General features: G+C 42.5%; 1 protein-coding gene across 1 annotated transcript in view; it reads right to left on the reverse strand.

Annotated features, from left to right (window-relative positions):
* Window positions 1-899: 899 nt before the first annotated feature.
* The window catches only part of SH3PXD2A (SH3 and PX domains 2A), a 217,169-nt gene continuing 205,677 nt past the window's right edge, over window positions 900-12,391 (reverse strand). The window contains exons 11-14 of the mRNA XM_009277841.2: window positions 7,834-8,168; window positions 6,980-7,029; window positions 4,686-4,805; window positions 900-4,554 (exon numbers count right to left, since the gene is read on the reverse strand). Of these exons, the coding sequence (XP_009276116.2) occupies window positions 2,659-4,554; window positions 4,686-4,805; window positions 6,980-7,029; window positions 7,834-8,168 (2,401 nt within the window). The 3' untranslated portion in view covers window positions 900-2,658. The remainder of the gene's footprint in view (window positions 4,555-4,685; window positions 4,806-6,979; window positions 7,030-7,833; window positions 8,169-12,391) is intronic.

Genomic DNA, 12,391 nt, shown 5'->3' on the forward strand with positions numbered 1-12,391 from the left:
CGCATCATTATTGTTAAAATAAATCATAACAACATTAATACGAGTCACTAAGTCACTACTATTAGTACTGCAATCTAGCAGATAACTCTATGTATTGCTCTATTTAATACTGTCCAGCAGAAGAATATAATACTTCTATTATAATCTCACAACAGCTCCAGCAGTCTTATGGCTGCTACCATATTAGTACAACTAAAAGTGGGGAGAAGTATGAGAGACAGGGCCACAATGCCTCAGATACACATCCAGTAAGATGTAGCTAACTGGATATATACATATATATTATATGGTAAGACGTTAAGGTACAAAGAGGACCCTGCACACTGTGATATGAGCTGTTGTGCAGATACACCTCCTTCTCCTGCCACCACAATTTAAAGGGATCCCAACCAAACAGCCCCCCTCCCCACTTGGATGCAGAGAGCTGCTCAAACCACAGCACTGTTCGTAGCCAGTTGTGGCACCTGGATGTTGTTTCAGCTACCAAAAAGGACATCAGTTAGGTTAGCTGTAGGCAACTCTCTCAATGTTACCATGGAAATTAATAAAAAACCCAAACCACAAAAAAAAAAAAGGTTAGCTGTAGGCAACTCTCTCAATGTTACCATGGAAATTAATAAAAAACCCAAAAAAAAAAAAGACAAGAACAACATATAAATTGTGTAATTTTTTTTTGGCAGAGAAACATCCCCAGTAACACACGATATTGTTGTGCTATTTTACTTAGTCCCTTGATCCCAGCTATTTTAAAGTCTTTATAACCTTTACCTTCCAAGCCAAATCGGTATGAAACTCTGGTGGAAAAAAGCGCATGTATCATTTTGTGTAAACCAGTAAAAGACAAGAACAACATATAAATTGTGTAATTTTTTTTTGGCAGAGAAACATCCCCAGTAACACACGATATTGTTGTGCTATTTTACTTAGTCCCTTGATCCCAGCTATTTTAAAGTCTTTATAACCTTTACCTTCCAAGCCAAATCGGTATGAAACTCTGGTGGAAAAAAGCGCATGTATCATTTTGTGTAAACCAGTAGTGAAATGGTCTGCCCCCCCCAACAGATTTACAATGCTGCCTATTATTTGAAGGAACTAGATACTGATTTTGAGTGATTAACAAGGCCATTAAAAAAAAAAAGCATGACTTCCTCAGGTACAGTAGGGATTTAGCCAATGATGTTTACAGTATAAGAGTTGGCTACCTCACAAATAACTCCATATTCCTATCCTTTTCCAATGGATGCCTCTTCCATTTCCCACCACACTACCCGCACCGTGTGCCACGTTTCAAAGCATGAGTTAAGAAAGGCTAACAGAAATGGAACTAGAAGAGGCAGCTTCCTGGTTAGATGCACTGTAGACCTAATTGCTTTGATATTAAATCTCTGAGCCTGAGAAGCTCAGGCACGCTTTCCAGTACAAATGTACTTTTTGGATTCAAGTGGGAATAGAAACACATATTTGGCTCCTACTTCAGTTTTAAGTCTCTTCTGGTAAAACAAGACAAAAAAAATAAAGTAAACCCAGAATGCACAGAAAAGACAAAAACAAAACACAGAAAAACAATTCCCCAAAAATATACAAATTAAGGACGTGCAGACTGAGTTTGATGGCTTTTTTTTCCCCTCATTGTAAACACTGATGTTGCAGAAGGTTACGGCTATTTCTAACTAATACCTTGGTGGGCCCTGCCAGCAGTCAGCACGCTTGGATTCGGACCAGATCACAAAAACAGAAGTAATACATTTGACAGCTTTGTCTTTAGTGTCTTAAGGGACTGTTGTACATTTTGATACTATGATAAGTTTTGAGAAACCCAACTCTGGGAAGAGAATCAACCAGGATCACCTGGCAGGAGTCAGGCACAGAGCTGAATATGGAGCCTACAAAGTAATTGATGTGCTTAAACATGGGGTTTTATAGGTTTGTTTTTACAAGCACCAGTAGGCATCACTGCCCTAGAACACCTGAAATCCCAATGCAAAGAACAAGACAGAACGAAAGGAAACAAAAAGCCCCCAACCAACACCACCTGATTGCCTTTTCCAGTGAGTTAGCAGTAACAACAAAACACAGCTGAAGTCAGAGACCAAATCTCTCCGCAATGAAAAGGCTCCAACTCCGGACCAACCAACTGTTGAGAACAGTAAGAAAAAGGTGAACATCTCCAAAGGATTAGAGTCCCTCTGTTTCAGAAATTCCATTCGCTTCTCACTGTAAGTTGTGGAAACGCATCCAAAACTCTTGGGTATTCCATGTACGGACAAGAATGAGGAGAAAGGGAGCCAAGATTGTAAAACAGAGTTTGGCACAAAACTCCCCAAGTAGATGCATGTGTATTTCTCTCTCACAAAAGGCACACATTTGGTTTCTTATCAATAACGGGAAAGATGGGATGTCATACCCTGTTACACATACAAGATTATTAACAACTTCACAAAAAGGCATTGGACTATGCTGCATCTTCCTCATAGTTGCTTACGACACATTAACCCCACAAACCTCTCCAGAACACGGCAGATTCGTCCTCAGCATAGACTCCTTTGTCTCTTTGTACAAACTGGAGCACAGGGAAACGTCTTTTTGTGTAGCAATTGTTTTTTCCACATGTACACAGCAGGAACAGTATAAATTAGGGAGGTTAAAGATATTGCAATATTAGTTCTTTTTCTCCAAGTAATTTGAGGGCACCCAGCCTTTGAATGGCTTCACACCATTCATGATCTGGCAGTACCACCAGCCATTTGGGTTCCTTTCGAGGACCTCCATGCAGACACCTTCCTGAAACCCTGCAGTCTCTTCATCCCCTTCATAGTCTGCAATGGAAACATAGACGTCCTTGAGATTGTTGTGGATGAACTGGGATTTCTCAATGGGCTTTGGCCTGACTGTGGACACAGGAATCCCATTCCTCTGGGTAGGGAGGTTAGAGGTGGTCTCCGAGCCCTCTGTACCTGACCGCTCAGGCTGCTTTCCCTTCACGTCACCAGGCTGTGACCATGCGTTACTGAAGGAGGAATTCCGACGGACGGTCCTAAGATGATCTGTAGTTGTTAAAGACTCATTTCTGCGCAAGGAGCATGACAGGTTATTATCCTTTGGCGGTGGAGACACAAACACTGACTGCGGCCGGACGGCAAGTTGTCTCACACCATTCCTCATTTTGACTGGCCCTGACGGTTTTGAAAAACCACCAGGAGGTTTGCTTGGGATGGGTGGTGTTGCACGTTTGCTCTGGTTGATGGTGTTCAAAGCCTGAACCCTCTTCTCTATCTTCTCTAAACTGTTTGACTTGTTTTCATTTTTCCTGTTCCTGGCAAATGAGGCATCAGTCTCTGCTGATGTGGTTTCTTGCTGGTTATCAGGAAGAGCCAAATAATGGGAAGGAGCCCAGCCTTCCATGTCTCCATATTTCAGGTACCACCATCCACTGGCTTGCTTTTCCAGCACTTCCACTTCTACTCCTGCTGGGAAGCAAATTTCAGAATCCTGTACCTTTTGGTATGAGTCAGTGGTCACATAGAAGCATCTGGAGTCATTTTCTTGCTCAGTTTTGGCTGGATGGCTAGAGCAGAAGATGCCACGGGAAGGAGCTGTAATGAGATCAGCCGAGCTCCTCCTAACAGGATCGTCTTGGTTCTCAGAAGCTGTGTGTGGAGGGTTCTCGGACTCTTCACTTCTTGAACCTTTAAGTCCACCTCTGAGTTGTCCAGTTGGCCTCAGCTGACGCCTTAAAGTGCTGATATCCATCTTTTCTTGGCTCTGAGAGTCTGCCTTGTTCAGGAAAGGTTTGGGCCTAACGATTGGCTTTGCTCTAATGGAAGGACTCTGCCCAGGCTCTTTCTTCATGCCTGTTCTTGGCATGCTACGTAAGCCAACGTCTGAAGCTGACCTTGGTTTTGTCTCCTCGCTCCTGGAATAATGACACTTTCCAAGATCGGGCTGGATGTTTTTGTCTGTCTTGAGCTTCACAAGTGATGATTTAGGAGAGCTGGAACATGGAGAATTCCTTCGGATCAAGGAGACAGAGGAGCTTTTCTGAGAATCGGAGTCTCCACTAGATTCCTTATTGGACAAAGCATCTTCCACATAACGCCTGAATCCCTCATTCTCATAGATGGTCTCTTCTTCGTGAGCAACATCTTCTGAAGACTCTCCTACTTTGAACTTTGGTTTCTGAAGTGATGACACGGGAGAGGGCTTGAGGGGCTGAAACAGTCGTTTTTCAGGAGTGCCCTCTTCACGATGACTTTCACTCACTTCACACTCCAAGTCAAAGCCAAAGGCAGGCACATCATACTCAGGTTCTTCGTATTTCAGCTTGTGGGGAGAGTCCTGGGTATCTCCTGCAGAAACCGTTCCTGGAGTTGTTCCTTCTTCAGAGTCTTTTGGTTTACTGGGAGGTGCTGGGGGAGGAACTTTTGGGCGGGTTAAAGTACTGGTTCTTCTGTTTAAATTCGGCTTCTTTCTCTTGTCAATGTAAGACGCTGGAGCCCATCCTTCCTTCTCTCCAATCTGCACATACCACCAGCCACCAGAATTCTTTTCTATAACCTAGGAGATGACAAGGAACATGTTACTTAGACAAAAATCTCAACCAATTGCTTTCCACTCCTCCCCTTTCAATCCAGTCCCCTGCAATAGCCAAATATTACAATTTTTCCAGCTGCACTGTTAGGGCTCACCTCTGCTTTTTGTCCTCCACGAAAGCTTATGCCATCAGAGATACATGACTGGAACTCTGCAATGGTGTAGTATTCCACTTCCACAGAGGGTGGCTCTGGTGGTTTAGGCAACTGAAAACCCTACGGCAAATAGGAAGTTTTGTTCAATTAAACCAAAGAAACAGTGGGCTGAACAGCAGTATGAAAAAATATTTGCTTTTTTTCACTAAAACTCTTCCTTCTTCCTGTGCTACTTCCTAATGATAACTTCCCAGTTCTCCAGAGTGGAAGCTGATGTATTGAGATGGGCCACAAGAGAGAAGCCTTTCAAAATATGCACTGTTCCATGCCGCCTTCACCAGCTATTAAAACTGTGATAATCTTTACCTGAACAGTACAACATTTTACTGATGGGCCATAAAGCGTGAGCTGCCATTCCAGTCACATTACAACAGCCCACTTACTCTGAGATTTTGTCCAGAAAGACTCAGTTCTGCATGGCTTGCCACAACTGCAGAAAATTGCATTGCAGCAGGCCTGTAATAGATTCTGCCTATCATCAAATATACTACATTAAAATGTAATCCTAATGAATTATTGCTCTTAATCTGCTGCTGGATTTTTAAACAATCTGAAATAGTCCGTGATATGAGCTAATGGGCATCTTTTGTAGCAAGAAACAAGGATTATATTGTAGACCTCTCTGAAGAGCTTTGCTCAGCTGAAGCGATAGGAGAAAGGAAGGACTTTACTATAGGATCAAAAGATTCCAGTTCCTCCCCATAACAGACACCCAGAACCTCTACTCAATCCCAACACAAGCTGCATTTAAATTGCACAGAGTCTCCATGAGAAGCAGAACAATGCTATTTACAGCCATTCTGGCAGCATACCAGACTCCTCCAAAAGCTAAATGCCTTTAAATTAAGCTGTCACATTTTAGCGTTTGTTACAATTATTTTTAAGGTGATAAATGGGATAAGAGTCCTTTCAAGAATTTCAATATCGAAAGCTTTTCAGATTAGCCCATTGCTCATCTACAGGATGACTAGATGATGGTGAAGCTTCATGGCTTCTGCACTTCACTGCTTATGGTTCTAACACAAGAACTACAGTATGTCAGGATCTCTTGAACGCAGGTCAGACCTGCCACAGACAGACACAGAACAGCCAAAGACACACAATGATCCTAAGCCATTAATGGAAGAAAGGCAAATTGCATACTGTGCTTTATTCACGTGCTCCTCCATTTCTAAGATATTCTGGTTGTAACTAACAATCCATGTTTCATCATGCACAGCATGTGGCATTTCACAGAGAATGCATCATTGCACCTTAGGAACTGTGTCTAACAATGTTATAATTGGATGTTTCTGCACTATAAATGCTGAAATACAGCAGAACTGCAGCATAATAAAATGCCTTCAGATAATAGGATGGTTTGGATTAAATGAAGATAATTGGAAACAGCAGGGATGTTCAGGGTTTCACATATATTATCACTGTTATTTTTAGCATGGGATTAAGTGTAGTAGTCTTGCCAAAACGAAGTCTAATTGAAAATAATGCAAAGAGAAATAGGAAGAAAATGCTAATGTGCTATTCATCTAGTTTGTTAAGAGGCATCTCAGATGACACAGAAAAATTACAAGTCACACACTGCTCACAAAAAGTACAGCAAAGATTAAACACTACGTATTGCCTAGCTATAAACAAGTTGTTAGCATGACTTTTGTGCAAATAGACTACTGAGTAGTTCCTATCTGAAGATCACAGTCCTAATCTCAAATTGGTCTAAACTTCCAGAATTCTAGCTTTGAGGATAAACAATCATAGGAGGTCTCATTCCTGTAGCACACATCCTTCCATAAGATCCCAAGTAACTTTAAACATACACAAGAGTGAAGCTTAGCCACCTCAAAGATGGTGGTAACGGAAGGAGGGGAGACACTCCCAGTTGTTAAAGACAAGAGAAGGTCAAAAGATCCAGTTTGGGCTAAAGACACCCAGAGGAACTTTAAACCTTTTAAGTGAGCCAAACGGGCTTCAATGCTCATGCACAGAACATAGTAGCTTCAGGATGTTCTCCCTTCAGTTCAATACTTGCTTAGCTGGGGCAACATTTTGAAAAACAGAAATCCCCAATTAATGTTAGGATGTCCAGAGGTCTGCTCAATACTTAAACAATAAAATGAACAGGTATACAAATAAAGGATCTCTCAGATACCCCCCACACCTTGTACAGCTGTAGAAAGTCTCATAAAGCACCTGCACACCTACCCCACCGCTAACATACACCATAAACCAATACAAACCAGACTGGACTCTCTTCGTGGGGGTGGCCTTGTTCTTAGATTTGGAGAACCTGAGCAGGAAAGGGAAAAGGGAGAGTTTATTTAACTTTGTAAGTATTGCTAAACACGTTTTTCAGCAGCTCTCTGCTGTTACACAGTTTGAGAATATCAGAAGTCAGTATTTGCAATATTTAAGGCATCTCTATGAAACAAGATAGGAAACTATGAGGGTGTATTAGAAATACCAAGGTAGCTTAGCTATTCATCTCAGCTAAGCCAGCAAATTTAAGAGGAAATCACTGCCAGAAAGTAGTGGATTGTATTTTCTGACCAGCAGTAAAAATAATCCACTAAATTAATAACACTCACACTGTCCTCTATCATTGTATCTTGCCATTCCTCACACAGACTAGCGTTAGCATCTGCATTTTGCAGATGAATTAGTAAAAACATTATAGCAACTTGCCCCCAGGAAAACAGCAGAACAAATGCAAGAGAAGACATAGATAGTCTCCTTGACTTTAACGCACCATCACATCATCTGCATTACTGGGTGTGGGGGACACATTTTAGAGTGTTCAAAAGGAAAAAAAATCTTCTCTGGGAAAAAGAAAAAAGTAAACACATACTGGCTAAGATAAAGAACCACCAGCCAGCCCTTGTATAAAGTGAAGTTAAATTTTATCACTATTAATGAAGGACCATGTCCTGCAGTCCCTGCAGATCTACAGACAATGCAAAGATCTGCTTGTGCGGACTCAGCTATAAGGGCAGGACACATAGGACTTTAGCTGACAGGCAATGCCAGCCCTGAAAGGTAGAAAACAAGAATTCATTGCAAGCCAGTGGAAACCCAGACTACTTTACTGCCTTACTTATTTGAGCTCTTTGTGGTGCTATCCTTGCTATGGCTGGGGATCCCTGGGCCAGTTTGGAAGCCTGCTTGTCTGGGGTCATCATGGCATTGCCATTAGAATCATTGCACAGGATGGGCAAACTGATTTCCTTCTTGGTGATATGGGTTTCCGCAGTCTCGTTTTCTGCTTGAGTTTCCTTGTCAGCGGATGATTTCTTGTTCAGCAGGTTACTGATCTCCATGATGTTTCCTATGATTTCCACTGGCCCAGTTAAGTTCTTTTTCCTAGACGGAAGATCATCTTTAGCCTTCTTCAGATATGAAGCTGGGGCCCAGCCCTCTTTACCTAGATACCTGCAGATGCAAAAGGAAACATCATCACATCAAACACAGCCTTCTCACGCGTTTCAGGTGTAATAGCTAAGGCAAAAGTGATGGATGATAACATAAAACAAAATTTGCAGTTTTTGGATAAGCTTTTGTGGTCTCCATTTATTACCTATTGATTAGACATCTCAAAGTCAGCTGAGCTAGCAGTGAACTGTGGACTGCTGTTAAAAGCCATGATCCTAAGGAAGGAGTCTCTCTGGGTAAGAAATACAGTTACTCACAAGGCAAAGGGCTTCACCAGTTTGTTTTATGCCACGCTTAGACAGTGTTAGGCAAACTCAGTATTTTCCCATACAGCAAAAAAGCAAACCAGTGAGTAAAATATTTTAATAGTTTTAATACTTCCTAGTGGCAACTCAAAATGAAAAAGGGCTAAAATAAGGGTGTACAGAGCCCAGTACAGAGCCCCTGCATCTGCAGTTTATAAGGCCCTTGGTGCAAGCCTCCCCCCTTGCAGTTATAAGAAACACTGCTCCTCCTCCCATAATTTCCAGTCCTGTAGGATCAGCTTCTCTTATGGAGAATATGGAACCCAAACTACTGCAGTTTCTTCTAGCACTGCAAGGTCGAGAAACAAATTGACTAAGGAAAAATGGCTTTGATGGAGACTTATTTTCCTGAACAAGCTCGGGGCTATTTGAAGAAATAAACTGGGAAATCTGAACAGACACCTGAATCCAGCATGTGTTCCCGGAGCACCAGCCTGAGCTGCTCACGCTGCACTTCAAACTGAAATAATTTTTCCACAACTGGGCTTTTGGGAAGATGGTTTTTCTAACTCCTGCCATTCCTAACACCTCAGCAGGGATTTCAGATTACTATCAGACTCCAGGGAGGACCACGTGGATGAACTCTGCTTTCCCTAATGAAACCCTAACTTGCTACAGAGTGAGTCACTGAAAACCTTCTCGCTTTAATCTCTCAAGATACCCAAAGCAGGCGCTTGAACTGTAAGTGGGAAAGCAGGCACCATTAAAATCCTGGTGCTCAGGAAATCTGCAGGAAATATAAAGGTTAAGACAGTAGGACTCTAAGGCTCTTTAATGAAAATGGAGACTCATTAGACAGCAGAGAAAGGGGTGGTGGGGGGTGGGGAATATCAGCAAATCATTCCCTGGCAGATGAGCAACTTTGTCAATCCAACACTTGGATTCTGAGGTTTGTGGTGAGATTTTCACACCAGGGCACACCCTAGGCTCATTCACCACATCCAGACACTCAAGAGTGGCATTGGGACTTTAAGGGGAGAACAGGAAAATGCAGTATAGGTTTGTGTCCCTAGACTTCTTCATTACTCTTCCTGTACAAAAGCAAACAAAATTGCTGTACTTCTAGCAATGACCACAAGGACTTCTCTGTCCAAACTCTTGCCTTTTTCTCCTCTCCCATCTAGATCAGCCAGTACACTAGAGATGCTGCTTCTCCTTGCATTCATGCCTTCTGTCACACATGAAGGCAAAGATATGGGATCTCCCCTGCTCAGAGTTTAGCGACAAGTTTTTCCAAAGATTCTGGTGTCAAAGGAAAGCATCCCAACAGCTCTGAGCTTTGTTTGCCACATGGAGACTAGCACAAAGTAGCAAAATGGTAATGACTTTATTTGACTTCCAACAGATACACAGCATCCAGCCATTGATGCTATGTCAAGATGCAATTTGGATCTATTCAATCCTGTCCCCTTTGAGGCTTTTCTGATAAGCCTCAAACCAAGCCAAAAAAAGAAAAGAAAAAAAGGCCTCAATATGTGCCATGTCCCCTGTTGTGGCAAGGCATCTCTCAGTGCCACTTTCCAGCCCTGAAGACTTTTGGCTTCATCCCCTTTTGCAGTAGATGGTCCTTTTGCAGAGCTACTGACCAATGCTTTCTGCTGCCTGTGCATCAGGGAAGTTTTTTTAAAGGACATTTATAACTTTACATGATCTGGAGATGTAAAGGTTTTCGTCTGTGAGAAAGCCACATTGGCGAACGCACTGAGCACTCCAGTTCCAAAGGTTACTTTCAACAGAGCTTGATTGTGCAGAATCAGCAAGAAAAAACAGTTTACATCCATCTTAGTTTGTGGGAGACTTAACATGTTTAAGATCAGAAAGGCAGCCACAGGCAGGTGCTGTACTGGCTCGTTAGTTCTCCTGCCAACTGTATGTATTTGGATCAGCCCATATAACCCGCTGCTTCAGACACCTCTGATCTCACATAGTTTCTCCCAATGAATAGTAGCAGCAATAGCTGGACAGTCAATAACTCGGGGCAACATATCCTCAGCAGAGGGGCTGTTGCTGGTTATTTCTTCCTGTGAGTTAGTAAATTCAACCTAAAGTTAATGCTGAGTAGTAGTTGCCAGCAACTGCCAGTTTATTTGTGCAACATCACAAATAAAAGCTACTTATGCAAGTCAAATAGGCTTAGTTTTTCACCTTAGTCCTTAAATTTGGTAATCTCAAAGCCCTTTGCAAACATCACCTTAGAAGCCTACCTGATGTCCCCATTTTATAGGTGAAAACTAAGGCAACTGCTAATCAGCTTCAGAGAAGTCCTGAACCAGTAGCGATCTTAATTTCGCATCTAAGAGTTGAATCACAAGTATCCTTCCTTCATTTATATTCACAACCTACTGGAGACATTTCAAACCCCCATCCTAGATTCCTCCTCATTTCAGTGCTGCTAACACCTCCCCACTGAACTTCATTCACATGGGCTGAGGCTCAGAACGACTCACAAAATGAAGATGCAGGCAAATAACAAAAGCTTTACTTAGCATACTGCTACTTACTTGGCCTGCAATCCACTTGGGCACCATGAGGTTACCTCCAAGTGACAGTAATTGATACAAAGTAAGATCTAAATAATGGATGCTAATGCCAGCTATGATCATACCGGGAAGCACACAGATCCACTGAACTCAGTAGAACAGTAAGAAGGATCCCAGGTCAGACCCTTTCTTTCACTTGTCCAGAGTCCCAGTGATTTTTTTTTTTTAAAAGTCATAATGCACACAGGGCAAAATAAAGGAAGACACCAATATTGCCTCTAGGTTCTACAGCATTGAATTGGGAGGGTCGCAGAATTAGGTACAGTGATTTGGTTCCTTGGTGATTCCAAAACCCTCCCTGTTTCTATTACATGAAGGAAAAAACGGATTCAAACCATAGGAATGCTAAAAAGAGTCAGAAGTGCCTCCGTGAGTCTGAGTCTGAGAGTCACATCTGCTTTCCAGCTCCAGAGCACTGGAATTACTCCAGAGGGAAGCAAACTAGGGGGGAAAAAAAAAAAAAGAAAAAAGAAAAAAAAGAAAAAGGACAGGAAATGAGGATCAGCACATGGCCAGGAATTTGGGGAAATTATATATTTAAGGTGGAACAAGCTAATGTCTTTAAGGTGGATTCCACTTGCAAGCTGCTGGATTTGTTTTTATTTCTACACATGGATGTGTGTGTGTGTGTGTTCAGTCTCTGTTACCCAGCCCAGCAGACAACAAGGCAGCAGGATTCAAATGCAGTCTCTTGCTGCTCCCTCTCCCCTCACACTCACTGCAGGAGGAGGAGTTGCTCCTCTTAAGGCACTCAATGCTCAGAAAACATATTTCTGCAGAAGAGGAATCCTTTTCTGAGTGGTACCTAACAGTATTCAGAGCAGTTTAAGTCTAATAAACAGCACAAGAAGTTGGAGATCAGCTACCCAGGCTGCAAAGGATCAGCTTGCAGGGATGGATCACCACATCAGCATTTCCAAAAGTGTTGCCCATGGGGAAAAAAAATCCCTGTTTCTAAGAGCAGTTTAATCCTCCAGCAAGACTGCAGCATAGTGTTCCAGAGCAGCAGAGAGGATAATGGCTGACACGCAACACACTTGTCACACACATATGGGGAGCACCTACCCCACCTTTCAACAAGAAGAGGGATTGCTCAACTCAAAATGCCTCTTACAAAAAAGCCAGGGGCATGCTGCATTCCCCAACTACCATGGGGTTGCTGGGGCATCCACTGTCCTTCCAGCAGATCACCATGAAGGAGCCATTTAAACCACTGCAAGTGTGTCGTGGTTTAATCTCAGTCGGCAACTAAGCACCACGCAGCCGCTCGCTCACTCCCCCCCACCCAGTGGGATGGGGGAGAGAACTGGAAGAGCACAAGTGAGAAAACTCGTGGGTTGAGTAAAAACAGTTTAATAATTGAAATAAAATGATAATA

Source organism: Aptenodytes forsteri, unplaced genomic scaffold (genome assembly GCF_000699145.1).
Source record: "Aptenodytes forsteri isolate BGI_AS27 unplaced genomic scaffold, ASM69914v1 Scaffold15, whole genome shotgun sequence".
NCBI classification, from domain to species: Eukaryota; Metazoa; Chordata; class Aves; order Sphenisciformes; family Spheniscidae; genus Aptenodytes; species Aptenodytes forsteri.